Source organism: Temnothorax longispinosus, chromosome 4, assembly GCF_030848805.1.
Source record: "Temnothorax longispinosus isolate EJ_2023e chromosome 4, Tlon_JGU_v1, whole genome shotgun sequence".
In the NCBI taxonomy this organism is placed as follows: domain Eukaryota; kingdom Metazoa; phylum Arthropoda; class Insecta; order Hymenoptera; family Formicidae; genus Temnothorax; species Temnothorax longispinosus.
The window spans coordinates 5,904,689-5,931,532 of record NC_092361.1 but is presented as its reverse complement, the minus strand read 5'-3'; the positions used below and the strand labels follow the sequence as shown (position 1 = coordinate 5,931,532).

Here is a 26,844-nt window from a genome sequence, read left to right as displayed (position 1 = left end):
CTAACTCCCTAGGGGCCTGCAGGCAGAACAACCAATCGGCGCCGCGATACGTGGCGCTTAAAATTTAAATTAAATATAACTCTCGCGAGCCTGCAGAATAACAAATCGGCGCCACGATACGTATAATTGGTCCATACACATGTGCATAAGGAAATAGACCAATCAATTTTCTTATGCTTACGCATTATGCATTGTGCAGAAGTGTGTGCCCGGGCCCATAGGCAGTATGCAGACACCATAGCGCATGCGCATATGGCTACTGCATTCGTGCTCATTCCACCTTTAAGGTGGAAGCACATAAAATTGCAGGAGCCATGAGCAGAATGCAGAAGCCATATGCGCATGCGCGATGGTATCTGTTAGAGCTCTACGGATACCACAGCGCATGCGCATATGGCTACTGCATTCGTGCTCATGGATCCTGCAATTTTATGTGCTTCCACCTTAACATGGAACAGACGTGAAACGAAACTACTCTGCGTGGTTAAGGCTGAGTTTCCACTGAGCGCGTCACGCGTCGCGTCGTCACAAGTTAACCAATCAAAGCATCCCATTTCATTATATTCTTGTGACGGGATCGAAATGGAATGTTTTGATTGGTTCAACTCGGACGACGCGACGCGTGACGCGCTCAGTGGAAACTCAGCCTAAGGCTGAGTTTCCACTGAGCGCGTCACGCGTCGCGTCGTCACAAGTTAACCAATCCAAACATCCCATTTCATTACATTCTTGTGACGGAATCGAAATGGGATGTTTTGATTGGATGACGCGACGCGTGACGCGCTCAGTGGAAACTCAGCCTTACTCCCACCATATTTCTTTTCCGTTACTGTTCCGTTCCGCTGTTCTTTTTCCATCGGGATGCACCATTATTATTACTTGTGACGGGATCAAAATGGGATGTTTTGATTGGTTAACTCGGATGACGCGACGCGTGACGCGCTAGTGGAAACTCAGCTTTTTACTCTATGGTTATACTGTGAGTTTGTATTTGTACTCCTTATCTCTCTATACTTTATGGTTCATCGCATCTCGCATTTCGTATTAGAGGCAGGAGCCAACACAAATAGAAGAAGAAGAAGGTTGCAGTACCTTAATAACTATAACGGAGTAAAGTAACAAGTAAGTGAGCTAAAAGATATATAAATAAAAACTTACGTATCTTAATATATAACGAAATATTTTTTTAAACGTGTAGTATAGGCGTACTGTTTGTTTACATTTAACATGGTAAATATTGAACAAAAATTTATGTTAATGTTATCCTTTTTTCAAAATGACATAAATTTTATGATTTTTTTTTTACATTCTTTACCATTATGTATCTCTAAAGACTTGGCTTCTTTTAACATTCTTTTACAAATATTTTATCAATATGAATAAACTAACCCTCTGTCACCTTCTGTGTAACCTTGTTAGAATTTATTGAGTATTTCGTGCCGATCTTACTCTCAGCTGTTACGGTGTATGCTGTATCTTATCAAAACTAAACTGTTTTTAATAAAAGATCTCATCTCTTAATATCACAGTTTTTATATTCCATGGAATAAAAGTTAAGATTTAACAGCATATATTTTCCTAGCATGAGTATGTAATATATCTAACGGAACATACACGTGTACAATTTTATTAAAATTATACACATATTTATTTAAGTTTTTTTTTTACAACGTATATATGTAGATTTAATCATTGATCCCAAGATGTACACTAGTGTGATAGCAATGCATAACAAGGATTACTTGCTTCATGCGGAGAATGTAAATGTTTTTTTAGTGTCTTCAAGTCTAAAACAAGTTGTGCAAAACTAGGTCTATCTCGCGGAGCTGTATTCCAACAAGAACACATAATTTTATATATATCCTGAGAAATCGTATTAGGACATGCCAACCGACACTTGTCTCGAGTTAAATAACGCAACAATTCGTTATCCTGTATACCGGCATATGGAAAAGAACCTAAAGTCCCAATTTCCCAAAGTACAATGCCAAATGACCAAACGTCACTTTTAGAAGAGAAAGCACGATCGCATACAGCTTCCGGTGACATCCAACGTATTGGGAGTTGACGAATTTTGCCAGCCATATTATTTATCACATATATTCCATTTCGTGACAAGCCAAAGTCAGAAATCTAAATCCATTTATAAATCTATATACGTCTCCATAAGCGATTTTTTAAATCGTAATATACACATCTATATATCTACCTTTAATGTTAGATCTGAAGTGAGGAGGATGTTTCTCGCTGCCAAATCTCTATGTATAATTCCCTTAACTTGCAAATGTTCCATTCCTCTTGCGATATCAAGAGCGAATTTTATAAATTGTTGCTTCTCGATTATATCGTATAAATTTTCATTGTCGTGTTTATTTCCTTCAATAATATTCGCATATCTCGATATAGCCTTTTCAAAACTGCACAAAGATGCATCATCCGATTTCATTTTTCTTCTATAATGTAGATACGCGAGCAAATCTCCACCTTCCATATACTCTAAAAGTATGCATATAGGATTATTTGGTAAAGTGCAGCAACCTATAAGGCCCACTAAATGTGTATGAGGACCAGCTGCTTTCATTATTTTGATTTCTTCCAATAATTGATGCCTGCAGGCTTCAGGTTCGTTGCATGCGTCATCAGAACATTGTAACATTTTAACAGCTATTAACGTGTTTTCATTATTATTTAAACTACCTAGATATACTTTACCAAATTGTCCTTTTCCTAATTCACGTATAAGATTTATATATTTATATGGCACTTCAAATATATCTTTCTGCGCCTTATAATACGTCTCCTACAACAAGTTTCGTGAATGTTAAAATTTTAAGTTTGTTTTCTACGTATTCAATCCTTTTCTCCATTTACCTCAGACCTTTCGACGTATATATCAATATTGCGTCTTTGGAAAACTAGATCTGGCCATTGAGCCAGCTTACAAGCGGAAAGATCAGACACTGTTTGTTTCCTGTTGTTAAAAAATAAAACCTTAATATTTGCTATAATATATGTATATGTAATACGTACTACACATACGTAAGTTAGAAAAAATAGTTTGGCAAATTTTTTATCTTACCGTCTAGTTGGCACGACAAGTTGATATCCATTTTTATTATATATTGACACAATGCTAATAAAGCCTACGACAACACAAATAGCAACACCGGCAAGTACGAACCACTGCAACATACGTATACTATATGAATTTTATATTATACATATTAATTAATTATCAATATGTATTTTTTATGATATATATATATATATATATACCATAGTACTCCCGTTCAATATTTTAGTTTTGCTTGTATTAATAGTAAAACCACCTTGAGTTCCTAAGCAACCTCGATAATCCATTGCTGCTATCAATATTTTGTATCCATTGTTTACTTTTATATACTGACCGTCAATTTTCATATTCCAACTAAAGGTATTTGTTGTAGAAGTCACCGTACTTATTTTCGTGATATTATATACAGAATGCCCTGCTTTTGATATCAACAATGGTATGCCAATACTAGAATATATTATACTTTGCATCATATAATCTAAGTCTAGTAGAATAGTAGGAAAATTAAATGAATAGAATGAAATAAAAGAGACCTCACCTAATTACATAAGAGCGAATATGAGAACTGTTCGAGGTAACATTCCAGTTAATAACAAAATTTTTTTTGGCTCGGCGTGCTTCCACTTTTGGGGTAGGCAAGATAGATTTTGCATCCGCACAACTACATTTATGTCCAATACATTCCGGAACTTTATAAATGACCTATGTAATAAAAAACATCTTGAAAATTTGATATTTTAAGTTTAATGTTGTCTCATAATGTTACGTCATACGTTTACCTCTGGTAACTTTCCCGTAGGTTTAGCTCTTGGGTTGGCATATACATGTATCTTGTACGTACACGTTGGATGTATTTGTACCTCCGGCATGTCATTCGATAATTTATTTTGTGGTATTAATATGCTACTAAATGGACCTTTATTTTGCACAGTATAGAGCGCAGAACTTTCTGTACATTCTGTTTTATTTATACCGGTTTCATTTAAGACACTTGTAATCATAATGCTATAATACACATTAAAATTTTTTGTTATATAATCTTTATAGACACGTATTATTATTGAAAAGTATTACGTAGTGCACCTGTATGAAGAGGGTTGTTTTCCTCCATTTGGTGGCGTCCAGGATACATTTAATTTCAATGATCTCAATATGTTATCGTTTATTAAATAACTTTCATCTTCTAAAACGTACACTGTAATATTTTCCACAACGCCAGCAAGTTTTGCTACATTTTTTACGTTTGTTGCACATATCGTATCAAAATATAAAAGCAACACAACTATATTACATATATAAATCCATTTGCACAGTATAAACATTTCATCTTATAATATGACCATTATCTAAATAATGTAGATACATAATATTTTTTGTTACTACTTAATAGTTTTGTTGTAACTTATTGTGAGTGACACAAGATGTCCGCTTCATCCAATAATACTGTGCTTTATTTCAGTTTCAAAGTTCAAATAGGATTTATCTTTAGCAAAACACATATATCTAGATAACTCTTATCTGATAATCGCGCAAGTGCGTAAAAATCTCACCACTTCCTATATAATAAAATGATAAATACAAACTTTTTATTTCAAGAATTATACACGTATATTTAATAAAATAGTAATAGAAAAATAATAAAACGTGTTAGGAATATGTATATATCTATACCGTCTACGTCCATAAATTAAATACGTGTTACACGTAACAAAAGTTAAAATGTCAGATTTATTCTTATCAATAATAAAAATCAATACATACATATATATTTGTCATACGTTATACATCTTTATACAATACAGGTAGTTTTATTTTATGTGCCAAGTATCTCAGAAAATATTGGTTTTATTGTAAAAACGTTTCAGATAAAAATTTTGGAGAGTTCATCAGAGGGGGGACCGATAAACGATTTTATTATTTATAAAGGTCGCGGGACCTGTGTTGGGCCAAATTAAATTTTTTAAATGTCAACTTCCATTTTTTATTATATCATCTTTTTCTATTAATTAAAATTTGAACCTTTATCCCGAAACATTTTTTCATTAAAACCAATATTTCCTGAGATACATGGCGGTGATACGTGGCACACACACGAAATAAAACTCATTCTCTATATACACATCTTTATAAATTCGTAATTATCTACGTCAGATTATTCTGAACTTTCCCCGTAATATACAAGTAGTTTTTAACATTAGTTTTTAATATTCTAGGAGTCTCTCAAATGGCCTCAGCTGCGATGTCACCAACTGACGATGACGAGCTTACACTTCCTCGTGCGTCAATTAACAAAATAATCAAGGAGATCTTGCCTCATGTGCGAGTTGCAAACGAATCTAGAGAGCTTATCTTGAACTGCTGCACGGAATTCATTCACCTGCTGTCCTCCGAGGCAAATGAAATTTGCAACCAACAACAAAAGAAAACTATAAATGCGGAACATGTTTTACAAGCGCTCGAGAAATTGGGCTTTGGTGATTACAATGCAGAGGCAGAAGCTGTATTACGAGACTGCAAAGCTGTAGCGGCTAAAAGAAGACGTCAAAGTACCAGATTAGAAAATTTGGGAATTCCAGAGGAGGAATTATTACGGCAACAGCAGGAGTTATTTGCTAAAGCAAGAGAGGAACAAGCAGTTGCGGAACAGCAACAGTGGCAACAATTACAAGCTGTTACACAAATGGCATCTATGCAGCAAGGTGACAGTGAGCAAGAAGATTATTCATAAAGAAATTCAAATGATGAAACTTGTTTGCAAAGACATATTGTTTTTTACTTGAAATAAAATAATTAGAATAAAACAGAGAGAGAAAGAGAGAAGAAGGGGGTAGGAGGGAGGGGGGGGGAAGAGAGAGAGAGAGAGAGAGAGAGAGAGAGAATAGCGATGAAGAAGTGAAAAATATTAAATACACACACACACAAATTCTATTATTCTTAGAAGCTGTCTTTAATCATTTAATTCTATATATCACAATGTTGTATATTAAACACTCTTACACTCCTTCATTTAATATTATAATTTATAAAAGCAATGTATCATATAATTAAGTAGATTAATTATACCTTTGTTTCTTTTTCACATCCTTCTACGTAGGCTTTTAGATTTAAGGCATTAGTCTTCCATATTCAGAAGATAGATGGCTTTTCTTTATTACTTCTATAACTTTTGAAACATAATGATACCTATCAAAATAACATCCGTATTATTTTAGGGACATATATAATATTGTAGATAACTTTTTCATATTTATCTCTTATCGAAATAAAATTAGCTCATCTATTTTTTACTTTCTCTTCAGTTTTTATTAACATTTTATCGATTTGGTCAATCAAATCATTAGAATATAAATGAAAACTGAAAATTAAACGAGGAATAGATAAAATAATTTAGTCTCTGATTAGTAACAAATATGAAAGTCTTCGTGTTGTAATATTATCAACGAATATTATCTGATTTATACCAATTTTTTTCTGTTAATACGGAAGGTGTAATTGAATTCCTAGGAACTCCATGTATCTTTGTTCGTAGTTTGTCTATAAGAGATTCTTCGTTTTCACAAAAAGTTTTGTCTTCTACAACATAAGAATGCACGTAAATATATTAAATATCAATGTGCAACTTTTATAAATGATCTAAAACGAATCTTTTACCTTCTTTAGCCCTCGAAGGTATCAAAAATAAATTTAAACTACTTTCTGTCGAACACGGACTCATATCTATACCGCTATGAGTTTGTAGTCGAGAACTAGATGACACCTTGTTATAAAAATCCTGAAAAAAAAAAAAAACTTAAAAACATGATAATTTTCAAAATAGCACTTAAATACTACACGCAAGCCTCAGATATTTTTAATATATTTTTGAACGTTGATTATAATTTTCTGATTCACACGTTCTTCTTCGATTCGTCACGTCATTTCAGTAGTTTGCCCCACATAAGAATACTATACGCGCACGCACGTTAAGAAAACAACTAAAAGACAGACGATAATATAATAGGAAATCAAATGCTAAAGGGAGCAGTGTGTGTAAAAGGAAATTAAATTTATAGAACGTTAAATACTTAAAATTAAGATACGGAAAAGAATAAAGATAGAGAGCCAGAAGGCCAGAACACACGACACAAAGGTACAGGCACGAGAAATAGGGACGAGCAACGAAATGCAACGAAGATTTTCAACCTATCAGAAGCCGCGTGTATCACGGCATTCTGTTTTGCTCGTCCCTGTTCCTCGTGCCTGTGTTGTACCTTTGTCGTATGTTCCGGTCTAGAGTCTAAGAATATGCGGGAGATTTGTTATAGTTATAAAGAATAAGCTATATTTGTGAAGTCGATAACTTGTGTACGCCATGTGTTGGAGTATATACCTTCATTTCGTCAATAATAGCAGGCATAAAATCTTGCACGTCCGCTTTGTTATGCAAAAATACAACATGGGGATAATATTCTACGTAATCTTGATCTATGATAGTTGTTGAGGATGGTTTTAACATTTCTGCAGTCTGTAAAAATCTGAAAAAGAGAAACAGATATTTCATTATGTATTGTAAACTTCACGATAAAAAGTGATTATGTTATAGCCAAATTAATAAATATTTTCTTTCACATACGTACCTTACTAAATTTGGATCCACAAACCAATCTTGTACAAATATAATAACATGGCATACGGAAAATAAGAATGCTGCAAACTGGAGCGATTGTAATTCTAAATTAGAATCACTGTTCACAAAATCAGGTGCACCTTTCTTCTGATCAAAGGATGCAGCGTCACGCGCAAATCCAGAAAGAATTGGCTGTGTATCCAAATATATCACTCTATTTTTAGTTACAAAAAGGTCTATTCCAGTGGTACAATTTGTACTAGTTTCATAATGTGATAAATCTTGAACTTGAAAAATGTTAGACCTGACGATAAAATAAAATTATTTAAGTAGTATCACGTTTACAAGGAGAGGCATTTTGAGGGGGTAAACAACGTCGAGGGATAAGATCACGTTCTTTTTACGTATTTTAACATAAAAACAACGAATATGGACTTGTAAAAATCCGCTCCGTGGAGCGAAAGTCGGTAAAAATAGTCTGACAAAGTTGGAAAATATGTAAAATAAAAATAAAAATAAAAACTTTCGCGCATCATTTACCGCGCTTGGTTCTTACGTAGCCTGTTTTTTATATTCGTTTTTTATTTTCATTAATTTTTTAAATAAAATGATCTATTTTTTGCTAATAAGTAGGTTAAACACCTTGGTATGCATATACAATATGCTATTTTCACGCGTTTGGGGCTACTTTCCGCAACGTTCCGCTCTCTGGAGAGATTTTTTCTAAGGCCATACACATCCGTGTTTTCATGTTAACGTTGTTTGTCCCCCAAAACCTTCTCTCCTCCGTAGTAAAAAAGTTTAATGTATGTTGCAAACAAATACAATACATACGAATAACGTGACGTTAGCAGTGACATAATCGTCGATTTACCAACACCTTGCGCACCTAGACATCCAACGACTAGAAAGTCTTGCTGATCATAGAGAAAATCTATTGAATTTTCACATAATTGCATATTTTCATCCATGAATTTCATACACGTCGTCATTTCGGGACAGATGGAAAGCATACGGATCGCTGAAATATTTTAATATCTTGCTATTATAACATATTACGTTTCCAAGTATCCTGGAATATTTTAATATATAATCTATATATCATATATAGAATCCCAAACGTATCAGACGTTCTCTTTTATACGTACAAGTTCTTTGTTCACGTTATTAACGTAACTTTTTTTTAGCAAGCAAAGTCAATACGTTCTACGTTATAAGCAATAAAAAAAGCAACGTTTTGCAAATGAAACTTCTCGGAACTTCACACGTAAATATTAATTTTAGGTTTAGTTATAAAAATATACAATGTAAAAAATTAGAGAAACGTAGACGCACGCTCAATATTTTTGTCAAGGAAAAAACGACTCCAACGTACGCAGAGAATTTTATTTAAAAAAATCAATACGTTTTTGACACCCTATATAACGTATGCTGTATATTAAAGTAACGTTACTTACAATCTTGTACTTTTACTAGTGCTGCTGAAGACATATCGGTATCTTTTCTACAAAAAAAAAATCTTTGTTATTAACGTGTATATAACAGAGGTATATATCACGAAAAGATAAAATAATATATAAATCAATAGTTATTACAAATCGTGCGGTGATGGGAAGGACTATGGAAGAGTACAACGTGGTTCGTGGTGTATAATTTTTCAGATTAACAGATTCAGATTAAATTTATTTCTACGTTCAATAATATAATGCTTTGAACGTTTCGGCTCCAAACACCGTTGAGCCATCCTCAACGGTATAAAACGTATACTCCCGTTCTCCCGTGTACCCGAAAAAGTGTGCTTCGAGACTGGGAAGTAAAAAAGCCAACGTGAAATATTGGTGTAAATTGGACTAAAATTGTTATCAGATAGTTTGGATCCACATTCTTGTTCTCTTCAGATTATCTGATAATGATCTTTTAGTCCAACGTACATGCCAACATTTTACGTTGACTTTTTTACTTCCCAATCTCGAAGTACACTCTTTTTTGGTACAATGGAGAATGTCAGAAATTTTTAATTTTTAAAAACGTTTCAATTTAACTTTTTGACTTTCAAATGGCTTTTAACGCGTTTACTTTCATATAGTCCTTTCACCACTATACGTTGCTGGTAGCATTTTTGAGAGTCTAAAGTCTTATTTCTTTTATTTGAATATTTCGTACACGTATTTAATAATACTATACTTGTGGCCATTACGTTGGCTCGGAGAAACAGCTCTATTTTCTCCTTCTCTAGTCTTTAATATGAATGTCGGCCGTTCTACAATCTTAATTAGGTTCTTTTCTCCATCCTTAATCTCTGAATCCTTTGGCATTATTGGCAGCATTTCTTTCACACTAGTGATAATATTTCCCTTGCTGTAGTATAATAAAGTTATATATTATATATATAAATTAAAATTATCTCTCTTATATAAAGTACCCGACACACAGGTAGTTTAGTTACTAAAATGTTGTATATACATAAAAAGAAATATGAACATTAGGTAAATATGAAGGAAAGTGGCTTTCTCACCGATTTGGCTAAAATTTACCAATATTGTGTATTTTGGCGTGTTAAATCCGAATATGAAAGTTAGACGCGTCGCTCTCAAGTGGAACAAAAGTTATCAATATGTTAAAAATGACAGTTTTGTGGTTAGGAAATCTGCTATATCAGCTGGCACCGAAATCTCTGAAAATATAAGGTGGTCTGTTGCTGTTTTCTGGGAGTCGATTCTCCCCAGCGCGCCTGGTGACCGCAAGTTGAACTAACGTAAATCAGACAGATTTTAGGCCGGTATTCATAGTCGAATCTTTAAGATGCCATTAACCAATCACAGAGCCGTATTAGCATCTTAAGATATTACTTAAGACGGTCTTGTATATGAACCTTTGATTGCGTATAAAGTTGGCTCTAATCAACCAAATTTAAAAGAATTATATATAAAATAGGGGTAAAAGAAACCAAAGAATACGCAATCAAAGGTTCATATACGAATTTACGAAAACAAAGCTTCCTTTATATGAGGAAGCAAAACTGACTCACAAATTAATCACAAACGATTTACAAACGAAATACATTTGGAAAAATTAAAAATAATCAAATTTAGTAATTTCTGTCGGCTAGCTTCATAGAGATTTCCATAAGCTATATAGATCACCATCCGTTATAAATATAGGTCACGTGATTTTCGATTGTAAATGGTGTGATCAAAATTATCTTCGCGTTCTAAATTTCTAATCAGTACGCGTGGATCAGCGAGACAGCTAGGTCTAATCCAACGTATCTTCACAGTGCTTTGCACGAGAGTCACCGCGTGGTTTATTGGTGGGGTTTCGTGTTGCAAGAGCGACGACAGCGAATGGTAAGTATATATGCGCTCACCAGGCGGCTATTTTTGTGACGATTCGAAGTACGCGCGTGCGAGCATCAAGCAGCATCGAGTTTCTCGTTGACCTTGCGCGTGGTTCGTGGTGACTTTCGCTTGAACCTGACGGTGGAATCACATTTGTCCGGCAAGAGAGTACGCGATCAAAGTTAATCTGAAAATCCATCGTTTTCCACTGTCATACGCGAGAGATCGTTAAACGGTAAGTATGAAAAAGTATGAACTGTAAGCACGTTGCTTCGATGGCCCTCTAATCTACGTATCGTGAGGTCGGTAATTGACATTGTGGATATTTGGCATTGATCTTCAACTGCGATATCTGCAGCTCTAAGATCTTCGTAATCGTGGTCCATGTCACGTAACTCGATTTGGGAGACAAACGAAGCCAAGTGGGAGAGATCAGGGAATCCGTAATCTGCCGCGTTCTCAGAGAAATGCAGAGTGCAAGTTACACACACATGCACGCCGTACTATTCACGTCACGTCGGTACAAAAACGATTAGACACCGCAAACTGTCCTATTCGATCGACGATCTTCCACGTTTTCAGACGAGTGCGCGGACCCGTAAGAAAATACCTACGTAGACCGATTAGATATGATAATGGCTACGGTCAACGTGACGCTACAAATGCTTCGAAGCATTCCTTTTCTCTTTTCTTTCAATGAAGAAAGAAAGAGAAGAAGAACGCTCCAAAGCATTTGGAGAGATTAGCGTCACGTTGACCGTAGCCAATGTCACGCGATAGGAAATGTTATTGACCCATGAGATGAGGTGAAGATAAATAGACATATGGTTCGAGTTTTTTGGTTTTTTCTATGACGATAAAACGCACTCTTTGAGACTAAAGTCTCCCATGCTTACTCATTAAATTAAAACATTTTAATTCAGCATTGAATGAATTTCTCTTACAGTTATTACGGTTATTACAGTACTATTTTTTACTGTAAACTTTAAAGCATACGTATAAGTAAACAAAATGAACAAATAAATATATTTCATACGTAGAATGTCTTTTTGAATGAAGAATATTGAAACTTAAGAACTTTATGTAGATATATATAGAGGGAATTTATATATTGTATAGATTGCATCTTATACACACGAGTATATATCTTAAAAAATTTGACTTACACCACACTATGGCTCTTATCCCTCTATATAAAAATTAAAAATATATATATATATATTATATATATAATTTTATTTTTAAAAAGGACTATGTCCAGTTTGCGCCTCGAGTGAACAGTCATGCATGAGTCGTATATTAATCGATAGGGGGGTACTCACGAAGTACGAAACAGAAAATTTTACGTGCCTACGTGAAGTCTGGTGAGCATACTGACCTAACCTAAATTATAAATTATTTAAAAATGAAAATTTATTATTGTTTTAATTTAAAGTACTCTTCAAACCATTTAACTTTTGTTTAAAAAATTTTTTTCTATCCTGTATAAGTTTCGGAAATATTCGGCCCGAAAGAGAAAAGCCGATATTTTTCATCATATCAGTGTTTTAGTCCTTAACATGCATAAAGGTACGTATAAAAAAATACGTGTTTCTTATTTTGGTACATGGTCATAATATAATCATAATAGCGAACTTTGGACAGCTCTAGCACTCAGGGGACTCAAAAGTTGTGTCCATGGAACTTTTTAATCCTCTTTTGAGGCCCTACAATTCTAGCCATGTCTGTGTGCTGTTCACCAGGGGCCCAATTTTTCATATAAAACTGGGCATAGTTTTTTAGGCTATAAATAAATATATATGAGTAAATATATATGACAGCAACATTATATATACCTATATATATATATTTATACATTATAAATAAATATATAATACATATATACATACATATGTATATTTATGTATGTATATAATTAATATAATGTATTACACACCGCATATTATATTTTCTGTTAGAACACGTTACGAGGTACCTAGATATCACGTTTATTAAATCTGTTGAAATCAAACGACGAGGGATTTCAGAACAGATTACAAAATGTCAAGAGAACGTGCCTCCAGAAGATTTTATCGGGTAGACAGCACTAATGATTTGTTTGAATTTATGGACCGTGGCTATTCCGCCCAACATGAAAATCGGTGGAATTTTGAAGTTGCTTGGGAAGTTGCCAATAAAGGTGTTATATTACATAGTATTATATGTATGTGTAGATCTCTATTATGGATTCCTGATAATTATGTTGATAACTCTTTTTCAGTTGGCGGCATTTATACGGTAATAAGATCTAAAGCTTATGTCTCAACTGAAGAAATGGGCGATCAGTATTGTCTTATTGGCCCGTATAAAGAACATTCGGCACGTACTGAAGTTGAGGAGGCAGACTTTCCTTCTCATAACCCTTTGCATCAAGCGGTACAAGTTTTACGTGATCAAGGATATAAAGTAAATTTTATTTTTAAAAATTATGGACTTAACATTTAGTTACCAAAAATTATTTGTTAACTTTAGATCACGTGTTTAGAAAACTATAAATCAGAGTTTGAAAATATTATGATATATTTATGTACTTATCAAAATTTTCACGTTATATATCTGATATATATCCAAATATGGATATTTGTATGAAATTTTTTTATTTTAAAAAGATCTAGAATCTAGAACGTTTACATTGTTTTAAAAAAAAAAAAAAAAAAACTACTATCGTTAAAGATAATTTTTTATAGAAAAAAGAAATACAAGAATATAATAGGACAAACTGACGAAATTATATTATGTATTTCATATAATGTAAAACGCAAAAATAACTATCCACGTAGTGTAGATAAGGAAATATCAAAAGAGGAGATATCTAAAAAGATATCTCTTTCTATAGCACGTACTCCAGATTGATTCTGCCATACTCATACTAACGTAGTTTTTTTCTGTTATGTTTTACGTCAAATATTTGAAAATAATACAGTACAACCGCTCACAGAGTGCGTAGGGGCATCGCCAGGAACGCAACAGCTTACTGAGCCGCTAAGTAGCAAGAGAATGTGCGTGGTTCTTACCACGCACACTTACGTGCTACTTAGCGGCTCAGTGAGCGGTCGTGCTCCTGGATGCACCCGCCGTGACATAAGTAGTCGAATGTTTGTTATTAGCTATATGGATCCACTCGACATATCGACTGTTAGCCGTTCAATGAGCGATTATACTGAATGGGCTTAATAATACGCAGCGTTGCTATTATTCAGCTTAAAATCAGTAGTTTTGAAACTGATGATACATGTATCACATATAAATATCACGATATATTCACGATGTATGTCCAATATGTATCATTATCTATATATATCCTTCAAACTTTGCTATAAATATTCATCGATGATATTTTGCTGACAGCGAGTAGTTGGTAATTTATTTAAATGTATAATATGTAAAAAGTATATGATTTTAAAGGTGTATGTGTGTGTGCGTGCGTGCGTGCGTTTTAATCTAGTTGGATAATTTTTGTTTATTTTATTTTATCGAGAAATAACATTCGAAAAAATGTTTTTGACCAAGTTGTTTAGTTTTTAGGCAGAAATAATGGTTATCTTGCGAGATAGAATTTCAAGGTTGATTTGGTTTTTTTTTTTTTAATAGAAACCCTCCATTTGTACTGCATATTCATGTATAGCTGACATCAAGATGTTTTCAAAACATTAAAAGTTTTATTTTTATCCAATTATTTCATATAGTTAGTCTTAGAGCCTGATCAATGTTATTGATTATTATGAATTTCTTTTTCTTTCCCATTTAGTTTTTAGGAAAATTAGTAAAATTCCGGAAAAAATGTTACTTAGCTTTGAAGGACTCAAAAATGTTGCTTCTATTATTTCTTTAACGATCTTGTAAATTCTGAGAATCATAAAACATTCTTTGTCTTTAACTCTGTTCAAAATTGCATATTGGAATCACACATTTCTGGTTCATTATTTGGTTAAATCTTGCCGAGACACTTCACATTTTAAGACTTTATTTTTGTTTAAGAAATATAATTTTTTTGTCAACTTGCAATCAAATTTATTTTGAAAATTTCTGATTGTTTATCAACAGAACGTGTTACAAGTTGTTATAGATACAAAATATGGCAATAAAAAGCTATTCGTGGATGCGCAAATGGATTTCCAGTATGTTCGTATTCAAATCATATTATAATCGTATTATAATATCAAGTTTAACTAGGAAAGAGAGATATTGATGATTTCATATCAGTCAATTTTTAATATTTTGTAACGTGTAAAATTTTAATATTTTGTATTTTTAACATTTTTGTAAATTTGATGCATTTTAGTTAATAATAATCTCGAATTTTTCAAGTAACCAATTTTCATTCTTGCAATAATATTAATCGCCACCCAAAAACTTGAAACTCAGAAGCAGAAATGCATTCAGTTTTGTCGATGGGTTTTAAGAAAAATTAAAGAAAAATTTGCTTTCTTTAAAAACTTAACCCTCGTAGTTACATCACCTGGGTCTGAGAGACCCTGCACATTGTTAAAACATTGTTAAAAGGTCAAGGTCCGTGGGGCTGGATCTGTTATTATACAAATATACACTTTTATGCACGAAATGGTTCTAATTTGTGAAATATATTTCAAGATGTTTTGTAAAACATTTTGATATCAAGCACGTCAATAAAAATTAGAGATTTTTATTTAAAAAGACCAAATCAGCTTTGATAATTGTAACTGAGAACAACTCAATATCGTCAAATTATTTCTCCTTGAAAACTGCACAACTTTTATTGGAAACGTTTTTTCAAAAAATTAATTATTTCTCCAAACGTCATCTACGTAATAAATCATTCTTTATGTGTATGCACGCACGTATGTGTTATAGTCTAAAATTTGTTAAAAAATTTTATCTCTGAGTAGACAAATATGAAATAACTGACATAATTTTCGCGTGCGCGCGCACATTTTTTTAGTGTCTATTTACTTTTATCATATTAGTATAGGTATAATAACAGTAATTTTGTAAATCAAAATATCTTTTTCCTCTTGGTTACATTATAAAATGTTTTTATTAAGGTAATAACAGGAACGTGGTTGGTGGATGGAAATCCTCAAATAATTTTGTTCGACATCGGAAGCGCTGCTTGGAAGCTAGACGAATATAAACAAGAATTATGGAGTACCTGCAATCTTGGAATACCTCATCTCGATATTGAAGCTAATGACGCTGTAATACTCGGATATTTAGTCTGTCAATTTATATCAGAATTTAGGTAACGTGATATTATAGATTTCTTATCATTCTCTATGTAATTTATACATATGTTAATTTTTCTCATGACAATGAAATAATAGAAAAGCAGCCGAAGAATACTCGAGCATTCCGCCGCGAGTAGTTGTACATTGTCATGAATGGCAAGCAGGTGTTGGTTTAATTGCTCTGAGAACAAGACACGTGGATGTGGCTACGGTATTTACTACTCACGCTACACTTCTGGGTAGATATCTTTGCGCAGGAAAGACTGATTTTTACAACAATATGAATAAGGCATGTAAAGTTTTTTCTTCATCCTTTCGCTTTTCCCCTTTCTCTCTCTTCTTTACCTTGATTTCTTGACTATATACATACTATAACGATCAACTTTATATACGCACATGCACGGACACACGCACGCACGCACGCACGCGCACACACACACACGGGGGATTTTACTTAAAATTTTTGAGTTGGGAATCCCTTGGGACACTGAAATTTTTAAATGAAACCGCCCATACGTCCTTTTTGGTCGCCGTACCTATTTGAAGACATTTTGTATATTTAATATGTTGAATACGTGCTTGATATGTGATTAATAATATACTAATATACTTTTTGCAGTTCAATGTTGACCTAGAAGCAGGAAAGCGTCAGATATATCACAGATATTGCATGGAACGTGCAGCTTCACATCTAGCACATGTATTTACGACAGTTTCAGACATCACTGGCTTTGAAGCCGAACATTTGCTCAAACGCAAACCTGATATTATCACGCCGAACGGATTAAATGTAAAGAAATTTGCGGCATTGCATGAATTTCAGAATTTACACGCTGTTAGTAAAGAGAAAATACACGAGTTTGTGCGAGGTCACTTTTATGGGTTTGTATCAAACAAATGTACTTCTCTACAGACATTTGTAATGAGGACATACACGCTCGCGCACGCGCAATGAAATACGAAAAATAAAACTTTAACTCGTTATGCTGTCGTTATGTGCTTATAACGACAGTTGCGCAGGTATACTATATGGTAAAAAAGCTGCGCAACGACAATATAACGATACTGCATAACGAGTCACAGAATCGCACTACACGGCTCTCCCATCTTGTGAGATTGTGACGTCAGAAGCGAGAAATGTTGAGACGTGACACGTTGAGAAGTCTTGCATGCCATTTCCAAATAAAAAGGTATTTGCATAAAATAACATTTAATTCTGATCACTTCAGCACATTCCGAAGTCCGAGGTTAGATTAGGTCTATCTCTTTCTCTTTTTTATAATAAACTGTTAAAAAGGCGGCAGTGTGGTCTAGTGGTAGAGCGCCAGACTCGTAATCTGAGAAACCAGGTTCGAGTTCACTTGAGCACGTAAAAATGGAATTTATTTCCGAAAGCTGCGCCCTCCGTGCGAGAAAGACTTTTGTGCGGAGCAAACTGGGCTCCTTTTTTCGGAAAGAAACATTAAGCCGTTGGATCCAAAGTTAAGTGAGAGGAGAAGGGTAGTGATGGACGAGACGTGTAACCCTAAGGGGATCGATTAAAACTTTCATTGTGCTGAAGTGATCTGTAGTGTTATTTTAAGCAAATATCTTTTTATTTGAAGATACCATGCAAGAATTTTCAACGTGTCATTTCTCGTTTCTGACATCACATTCCAAAATGACCGCGGCGAGTACCCAGTAGAGTCCCTCTAATTAGAATCTCGCCATATAGGTTGCATTCGGGGAGCACACTACTAGCGCTATTGCATCATTTTATCTTTATCGCTCTTCAGGTGTAAAACAAGGATAGAATAAGCAAATAGCGCTAATAGCGCGCTCCCCGAACGCAGCCATAGTAGCAAGTTTTGATTGGTTCGCCATTTCTTGACAAAAGTAAGAGAACAGAAAGAAAGAGATATAATAGAGAAAGAGAAAGCGATATAAATGTATATCGTGGTATATCGCTTTCTCTTTCTCTCTTATATCCTTCTCTCTCGGAGAATTTTGCCAGAACTGCAAGTTGGCCGGACTCTGATTAGAAGGACTCTATATAGTACCCGGGAGCTTTAAACATCTGCTAGATTCGAAGGTAGAGGGAAATATTTTAGAAAAGAAATTGCACATTAGATTTCTTATTTGATAGCATTATGATCATCAGAATAAGTTCAATGATTTATAACACCGTGATTTTCAAATGACCTTGGATTTCAAAATTTTTGAGCAATGAAAATGTTTTGATGGATGGATAACGCATGTTTTTAAAATTTACTCGGCCTTGATTTGAAAAAGAACGCTCATCGATAAATAATAATTAATCAAATCAAAGATATTTAGTGCCATTTAAAAAAACCCTAATCTCGAAATGATCTTGAAAATAACTTTAAGAGAGAAACAATTTGTACCATTGTGCCATCACATTTTGCCCTAATGGGCAAAAAAATTACACTGTTTAATAATAGTTCAATTTTTCTATTTGACATTTTCTTCTCTATCTTCAAAAACCTAACAGAAATATTTAGTTTTCTATTTCTTGTGACTTACTGTGTGTGCGTGTGTGTGCGCGCGCGCCTTTTTACGCATATATCTCGTACAATATTCAAACTTATATATGTTTGCAGACATTATGATTTTGATTTAGACAAAACGTTATATTTTTTCACCGCTGGCCGATATGAATTTGGAAACAAAGGAGCTGACATATTCATAGAAGCTTTGGCCAGATTAAATCATTATTTAAAAACGTCCAGGCCTGATCTAACAGTAGTTGCTTTCCTCATTTTTCCTGCAAAGACTAATAATTTTAATGTCGAATCTCTTCGTGGTCACGCTGTGAGTCATTATTAATATTAATATGTTATATATAATATTAGTTCACCGTACTGTTTGAAATACGTATTATAATATAAATTGTATGATTTATTATAACTAATACGTAGTATTTTGTCAACGTACTGTTATCAGGTAACAAAATCTCTACGAGACACTATCAATGATATACAGCAAAAAATAGGGAAACGAATGTACGAGTTGTGTCTCTCTGGTCGTATGCCTGAGGCTCAAGACTTGTTGCAGAAAGAGGATACTATTAAGATAAAACGGTATATTTAAAAGAACACAAGATAACATTATATATTTTTATAATCACGTTTCTTGATTTACTGACTTTCTGTTTTGTCTTATAGATGTTTATACGCACTGCAAAGGAATGGATTACCGCCTATTACGACACACAATGTTGTCGATGATTGGAATGATCCAGTGTTAAATGCCATTAGAAGATGTAATCTCTTCAATACCGTCCATGATCGTGTTAAGGTAAAAAAAAAAAACATTTACAACGACGTACGCGTCGGACACGCACCAGCCGAGAGTTTAACGTAAACCGTGCGTAAGCACGTCGTTAATATGTAGTCACGACTGTGCTTATATAACTAATATGTATCATTTATAGATGGTATTTCACCCAGAGTTTTTATCTTCGACAAATCCATTATTTGGCCTCGATTATGAAGAATTTGTCAGAGGATGCCATTTGGGTGTTTTCCCTTCATACTATGAGCCATGGGGCTATACACCAGCTGAGTGCACAGTCATGGGAATCCCCAGCATCACCACTAACTTATCAGGATTCGGATGCTTTATGCAGGAACATATAGCGGATCCAATGAGCTACGGTATCTACATCGTCGATAGACGTTACATCGGTTTGGAAGCGAGCATTCAACAGCTCGCTCAGTACATGTTCGATTTCGCACGACTTAGCCGTCGTCAACGTATCATTCAGAGAAATCGTACAGAGCGTCTCAGCGATCTCCTTGATTGGCGAAATCTTGGCATTGTAAGACAAAATACACGCACCTCATTATATTCATCTTATATCTTATATGTGTCTCTTCTGTATGTTCGTCGTTTTCCACAGTATTATCGTCAAGCAAGAATAAAAGCATTGACTAGCGTGTATCCGGAACTGGCATCGGAATATGCAGAGGGTGGGATTGGTCGATTCACGTATCCCAGACCGATCAGTGAACCGCCATCTCCGTCATCTTCACGGCATACAACACCGGCCGCTTCTGTGCACGGTTCAGATGACGAGGACGAGGTTGATGAAGAAAAAGAGGTAAATACGTCAAACGTCACGTTAAATAGATATTGTACATTATTTTATGCTCACGTGCTTACTCATTCCGTAGCTAGAGGAATTACGACAATCGAATGGAAGGTAAATAAAGAGAACAAGAAGTACGCGTGCGCAATAAGTTTCAAGATAATTTATAGAATGCGCATGTAACATAGCCGTGCCAAAATACTAGTTGTACGTCCTACGTGAAGTATGTGTATCTACATGTTTTTAAAAAATCCTAAATATTCTGAATTTTGAACGTTTATTTTATTAACATTTGTCACTGCCGTGCAAAGCACAAAACAGAATACGTCGTAAGTGTAGTAAAGATATATACAGCAATACGTCTACGGACTCACTTCGTACCGTGATCATTATAAGTGATATTATTTACAATTTTTTGTTTGTTTACTAATGCAAATAAAACTTACATTACTCTATTAAGCAGATCCAAACTCTCATAAGGCGTGCGTAACAAATATTTCAATATACTAATATGGGAGATTTTAATACATAAAAAAAGAAGATATAATATAGGTATATATATCAAAATTTGTCCCCCTTGTTACCCTATATTCTCTCCAAACCGTGTTTTGATATCTTTACTATAGTTCCCGAGATATTCTGGCTAAAAGCTTTCAACGTGATACCCTCTGCATATACAGGGTAATGAAAAACTAAGTGCCATAACGTTGTGTGATGAAAGAAGGGACCACAACGAGCATTTTAAGTATAGGCGAGGAATCATGGGTCAACGATGGCTTCGTTACGGTGCTACACGCGTTTAAAGTTTCACTGCGGTGCGGAAAAACTTTGGTACGTATAACTTCAGGGTCGATAGAGGACTATACTTAAAATGCTTGTCGTGGTCCCTTCTCTTTTATCACACAACGTTATAGCACTTTAGTTTTTTTATCTCACCCTGTGTGTATATATATATATATATATATTATTCATATATCGCATTGCCGTACGTGTGTGTGAGTTGTGTTTGCATATAGTAATATGAGCATACAATCAATGAATTTGATATACATAAGTATGTACGTATACAGAATATATTGTTGTTATATAGAAATAATTATATTTTTATTAGAATTAGCATTTTTGAATAAAAGTTTTAATCATCTTGAGTTATAAATCCTTGCAACAATATTTACATCATTCACGTAGCAAGAAATGACGTTAAAGTACCATGTTGCGAAAAAATTGTAAAAAATGTGGATAACAACGTGCTGCAATAAATAAAAGACACGTCAACGATAATCAAAAATTTTACTTAATAATATTAACATAATATACAAAATGAAATGACTAAGTTACATTTTTTTGCGACACGTTTATATACGGTGAATTTGGCACTTGTATAATACCAAATTATCCACTATGTTATTTAATTTTGAATAAATATTTACACATTACAGAAGCGGTATAACATATTACATAATTGATAATAATTATAGTTTAACAAATACAACTGTGTACAAAGTCATTGTAATTTTTTTAGATAACCTGAAGCTATATATATACGTTTAAGTAATTACGACAATAAGGATGATAATTCGGAATGATTTTCTTATCGCATGACATTAGTTAATTATCATCATATATGCAATGAGATTCCATATTGTATTTATGTTATCTATCTGCGTACGCGTTGTCTGTACTAATAAATAATGTTAAAAATGTTGATACACTACGTACAAAATATTCTAATTTCTAGTATTAATTATTTTAGTCTCGATTATATATCATGTAGCGTATCATTTAGAATTTAAATGATCTACGTGAACATTTCCATTTTCTCGATTATGAATAGAAAAGAAGCGTTCATATCCGTACACAAAAGAAAAATAATTGATAAATGTCACTCACATCCACATATTCAGTAAGTTTCACAATAACCAATTTCCACGTACTATAAATGATGTTGAGAATATGATCGAATAATCATATACGACTCGGATATTAACAATGTAAGCGATAAATTAATACACAATATGTATTAATTGAATGACCATCACTTTAACACACTTAAATGGCACTCGTTAAATAGAATTTTATGAAAAACTGTAATTATATTAAAATAAAAAACAAATGTGCATAAAAATTGAAAAAGAGAGTAGTAATACGTATTTTTTACTTTGATTATTCGATATAATCCTGAAAAATTCATCGGGACATATTATCTTTTAATTGAGCAGAACAATTTAAAATGGATGATTTTATGCACGTGCAGCTTCTCTTAGCAATAATGTTTACGTGAAAAAATATACAAGCACTTAGTACGTTCCGTGATGAAATACATAGGACAATATTATTATGATCGAGTAAGTATCAATAAATTGTAATTTTCATTCAATGCAGTCTATTATTAAAAAGAAGCTTAAGAAATTTTTATATTAAAATTATACAATTTATAGTCACAATAGTAACTAATAATCCTAAATAAAATAATATCTACGTTTATATTTCGAGATATCAAATTTCATTAAAATATTAGCAAATCTCTATCGTCGACTCGGACTCAAGTAGCCTGATTTGATACTTTACGCAGTGACTACATAGTTAGACTTTTATTTCATACTGGCAAGCTTTAGTTGTTTATTTTTTTATTACTTTCTGCAAAGCTTATAATAGCGAAGGAAGAAGAGTGTTCCTTCTTTTAGACCGTTGATATAGATAACCTTTGGTTACATAATAAGAGCACTAATATTATGTTAATATTGTTCAATGTATCATATGCGCGCGCGCGTGTATTTGTTTGGAAACTATTCTATTAGTCTATTAGTCTTCAGTTAATTGGCATTTTACGGTGTATGGCTTCAAAGTATAAATGGTTGCGATCGTTAAATAAATCGACTTTATATAAACAGGGTGTCCTATTTTAATCGATTACCCCAAAAAACTTTTTTATTTGTGAATCTAGAAAGAAATGCTTCAGACGAAAGTTGTTTGGTTTGAGGGGGGAAACATGATTCCAATGTGAGTCGTGTCATACATGTCATTTTCAAAAAATTTCAAAGAAGACTAATTTTTTAAATGAAACTTGATTTTTTTCTTGAGATAAAAGTTGAGAAAAGATCTCGTCGAGACGTTTTCAAAACACTATAATAAAGCCCTCTTTAATTAAGAATTTCCTGAGATATTTAAAATTTTAGACACCCTGTGTATATATATATATATATATATATATATATATATATATATATATATATATATATATATGATTAAACACAACCTACAATATTTTTACTTCGTCCTTATTAATTGTCTCATGATTTATCTGAGTAGATGCGGATGGCATAGACTAATTTCAATATCTATTAGTACTTATGACGATAATTATTTATACTTCACATCGTAGAATATAAAAAACGATGACAACAGATTTCGATTATTTATATATCTCATGTTACATCTATTGACATTAATTTATCTTATCCGAATTTAAGAGTTAATCACAAAAGCGGATACGATCTACAATTGACAAAAGGAAAAGAGAATTTCTGCGCAGCTACACACGATATGTATACAAAGTTTTTACGTACGGGAACATATTCCCTTCATTTTCATAAAGTGAAACACATTTAAATTCTCAAAATCAAAGAGAAATAATTATCAATAGTACACTGCTTGAAAACAGACCACGAGGTACATTCTTCGTATCATCTCATGAATATATCGGTACATTAAATAACGATGGCAATCACATTTTCCTTATCAATTCTCCAGATGGACGGATTTATGTGTGACTTGATTGAGTTCCTCCCATCCTCTGTTGCATCATAGTTAAGAGTAGTTCGGAATATTGCTGCATCATATTGACTACCTTGCCCTGATCCTGACCCGCGAGTAATTCTTGAAACTTCACCGTCGCTTCATTAGTGACGACGCTTCCGCTACTTCCATCGTTGTCGTTCTCACCACCGCTGGCAACGACCAGTCGTAAAGTACGCATGGTTTCGTTAACAGACGACTCTAATCCACGTAGCATCGTATCCCGATCGATCGCTCTTCTAGACGGATCGTCGTCGTTGTCTATCATCAAACGTTTGTACAATTGCACGACGTTGTCCGCAGTGCGTGTAAGCTCATCCGCGATCGTGTTGCATAATTGTGTGGAGACTGCAAGAATGCGTAAGAAATGTTATATTTTTAATAATAAATCCACGCATAGAAGAAATAATTATATATTTATAAAAGGCATGCATGTCACACATTAGTTTTAAGATCTCGAGGTCACGCTACGTGGTATCTATCAAGCTGTGTAATCTTTTAATGATAAACTCTTGAACTTTTCTAGATAATGATTCAAAGAACTTTTTTGTACGAGTTCGTCAAACAGCCTGATGCGTGGGCGCCAAGTTAAAAAAAAGTCATGATATTTATATAAATCAAAATATCCGATGTATACAGGGTGTCTCATTTTAATCGATCACCCCCAAGAACTTTTTTATTTGTGATTCTAGAAAAAAATGCTTTAGACGAAAGTTGTTTGATTTGAAGGGGGACATATGATTCCAATGTGAGTCATACATGTCGTCATTTTCAAAAAATTTCAAAAAAGACTAATTTTTTTTTAATGAAACTTGATTTTTTTCTTGAGATAAAAGTTGAGAAAAGATCGCGTCGAGACGTTTTCAAAACACTATAATAAAGCCCTCTTTAATTAAGAATTTCCTGAGATATTTAAAATTTTATTATAATATTTTTAATATAAAATATGAAATATCTCGTAAAGTATATTCACTTTTCTATAACTTTACCTTTATACTTTTATACGTAGAATAACGAAAGGAAGTGATTAATAATAATAATTTTTACATTTGCAATTTTGCAAAATTAAATGCGTCTATAAAATGCAATCGAATTTTTTAAAATAATGTTTTCTATTTTTATACAACAATCGATTTCTTTCATTATTCTACGTAAAAAAGTATGAAGATAATGTCATCGAAAAGTGAATACTTTACGAGATATTTCATATTTATTATTAAATTTCCTATTTTATATTAAAAATATCATGAAAAATTTAAAATATCTCAGGAAATTCTTAATTTAAGAAAACATCGATCACATTGACCTAGCCGGGGAAAAAGTCACTCAAGCTCAAGTCCATATTTTCATCCGTCCCGCTCGATATTCTACAACTTTTGTTTGAAACGTTTTTTTACGTATCTTCCATATTTTCCGAGATATTTTCTTAAAGCAAATTAAAATAAGACACCCTGTATATATAGTTATTTTCACTATATTTATCATGCGTAAGTGAAATTCTATATAAATATAATCTATAGCTTTTTGTACAAATTATTTTAAATATACGTGTGAGTAAATAATTCATACAATATGACAAGAAGAATATGTTAAAATATATATCTTTGACTTTGTTGACGTACTGTTCATAAAATTTAATTCCAAAATAAATAACATTTAACATTTATAGCTCCATAACTTATTATAAACTTAAAGTTTTTTTTATCACAACCATCACAGCATGATCACTTATAAATTTTGGATACACACACAATGAAATATTATATTCACAATGCAGTATTAATAAATTATCTTTAAATTACCTAATGTTTTATCCATGCCTACTGCAAGAATAAAATTAAAATTAGATATCGATTATATAACATATAGATGAATTAATTAAAGGATACCGATTATATATATATCTGCACGTATATAAATTTGAAAAAAATTATATCTTAGCATTATAGTTCTTGTTATCTTATAGATTTAAATTTTTAAATGATGACAGAGAAATGATTATAATCACTGGGTGTTTAATTTTGGTATACTCACGTTCGACACTAGCTACATCAATAGCGCGATCGGTGTCCTTAACTGGTAGCTCATGTGGACTAGGCTCCAACTGATTTCTATTCGCCGCGGATATCCTACTTCCATTTTGCCCGATCGCACCGGCACCATTCCGGCCATTTGTGATGATTGCCGATCCAGATTTTCTTACCGTTGTACCGGGTAAACTTAAGCTAATTAAAATAGATATTACTTTATACTTACGCTTATACTATCACTATTATAATGATTAGGTAAATGCATACTTCAACGTATACATCCTCCGATAATCTTGTTCTTAATATATATTATTTACTAAATATTGTGCAAATTTTAATCCGTGCTCATCATTGATTTAAAAAGTTTTAATCAAACTTGTAACCAAATTAACCCCTCTATAGATTGCTCTATAGATTGATTTATCAGCATCTGACTCAAAAAAATAATATTACTTTGACGCAATGTCAAATTGATATTGACTTTGGGAGTTCAGGCTACACGGTCCATATATCGACTTTCGCATATGGACCTTTGATCGCGTATAAAGCTGGATCTACGCAACCAAATCTTAAAGAATTACTGCTACTAAGCTGACCCTTTTTCAATTCATAAAAAGGTTAAAAAAATGAAAAAAGGTGTGCAACGTGGAAACTTGCACATTGCTTCCT

The 26,844-nt window shown here is 33.2% G+C and overlaps 5 protein-coding genes across 14 annotated transcripts in view; 2 read left to right on the top strand and 3 right to left on the bottom strand.

The window, feature by feature from the left end:
- Positions 1 to 1,220: 1,220 nt before the first annotated feature.
- On the bottom strand, positions 1,221 to 4,644 carry LOC139812018 (vascular endothelial growth factor receptor 3). Its single transcript, XM_071776612.1, has 8 exons — positions 4,157 to 4,644; positions 3,853 to 4,078; positions 3,612 to 3,775; positions 3,277 to 3,520; positions 3,080 to 3,183; positions 2,872 to 2,971; positions 2,210 to 2,800; positions 1,221 to 2,133 (listed from the first exon to the last, which is right to left on the bottom strand). Exons 1-8 carry the CDS (start codon positions 4,393 to 4,395, stop codon positions 1,711 to 1,713), a joined length of 2,091 nt encoding a protein of 696 aa, XP_071632713.1. The 5' UTR covers positions 4,396 to 4,644; the 3' UTR covers positions 1,221 to 1,710.
- A 138-nt stretch (positions 4,645 to 4,782) lies between these two features.
- LOC139812020 (nonsense-mediated mRNA decay factor SMG9) lies at positions 4,783 to 11,216 on the bottom strand. Of its 3 annotated transcripts, none has more exons than XM_071776616.1 (10): positions 11,047 to 11,216; positions 9,843 to 10,037; positions 9,137 to 9,183; positions 8,514 to 8,700; positions 7,690 to 7,983; positions 7,443 to 7,587; positions 6,725 to 6,845; positions 6,535 to 6,646; positions 6,137 to 6,256; positions 4,783 to 5,601 (listed from the first exon to the last, which is right to left on the bottom strand). In XM_071776616.1, the coding sequence occupies exons 1-9, from the start codon at positions 11,214 to 11,216 to the stop codon at positions 6,178 to 6,180; spliced, it is 1,350 nt and encodes a 449-aa protein (XP_071632717.1). In that variant the 3' UTR covers positions 4,783 to 5,601; positions 6,137 to 6,177. The 3 variants fall into 3 exon arrangements, with proteins under 3 accessions (XP_071632717.1, XP_071632716.1, XP_071632718.1); XM_071776615.1 differs by having other exon boundaries at positions 4,783 to 5,453; XM_071776617.1 differs by having other exon boundaries at positions 4,783 to 5,453; positions 9,864 to 10,037.
- Nc2beta (negative cofactor 2beta) lies at positions 5,298 to 6,870 on the top strand. Its single transcript, XM_071776619.1, has one exon. The coding sequence runs from the start codon at positions 5,298 to 5,300 to the stop codon at positions 5,799 to 5,801; it is 504 nt and encodes a 167-aa protein (XP_071632720.1). The 3' UTR covers positions 5,802 to 6,870.
- Glys (glycogen [starch] synthase) lies at positions 11,112 to 22,064 on the top strand. Of its 2 annotated transcripts, XM_071776613.1 has the most exons (12): positions 11,112 to 11,252; positions 12,976 to 13,196; positions 13,278 to 13,462; positions 16,078 to 16,274; positions 16,357 to 16,549; positions 16,880 to 17,142; positions 18,861 to 19,071; positions 19,204 to 19,340; positions 19,425 to 19,557; positions 19,694 to 20,080; positions 20,162 to 20,362; positions 20,436 to 22,064. In XM_071776613.1, exons 2-12 carry the CDS (start codon positions 13,058 to 13,060, stop codon positions 20,466 to 20,468), a joined length of 2,079 nt encoding a protein of 692 aa, XP_071632714.1. In that variant the 5' UTR covers positions 11,112 to 11,252; positions 12,976 to 13,057; the 3' UTR covers positions 20,469 to 22,064. The 2 variants fall into 2 exon arrangements, with proteins under 2 accessions (XP_071632714.1, XP_071632715.1); XM_071776614.1 differs by lacking the exon at positions 18,861 to 19,071 and having other exon boundaries at positions 16,880 to 17,050.
- The window catches only part of Wdr62 (WD repeat domain 62), a 43,522-nt gene continuing 38,301 nt past the window's right edge, over positions 21,624 to 26,844 (bottom strand). For 6 of the 7 annotated variants that reach the window (XM_071776604.1, XM_071776611.1, XM_071776610.1 and 3 more), the window contains 3 exons: positions 26,180 to 26,370; positions 25,948 to 25,968; positions 21,624 to 24,493 (listed from right to left, as the gene is read on the bottom strand). In XM_071776604.1, the coding sequence (XP_071632705.1) occupies positions 24,111 to 24,493; positions 25,948 to 25,968; positions 26,180 to 26,370 (595 nt within the window). In that variant the 3' untranslated portion in view covers positions 21,624 to 24,110. The remainder of the gene's footprint in view (positions 24,494 to 25,947; positions 25,969 to 26,179; positions 26,371 to 26,844) is intronic. The other variant, XM_071776609.1, reaches the window with a different exon arrangement.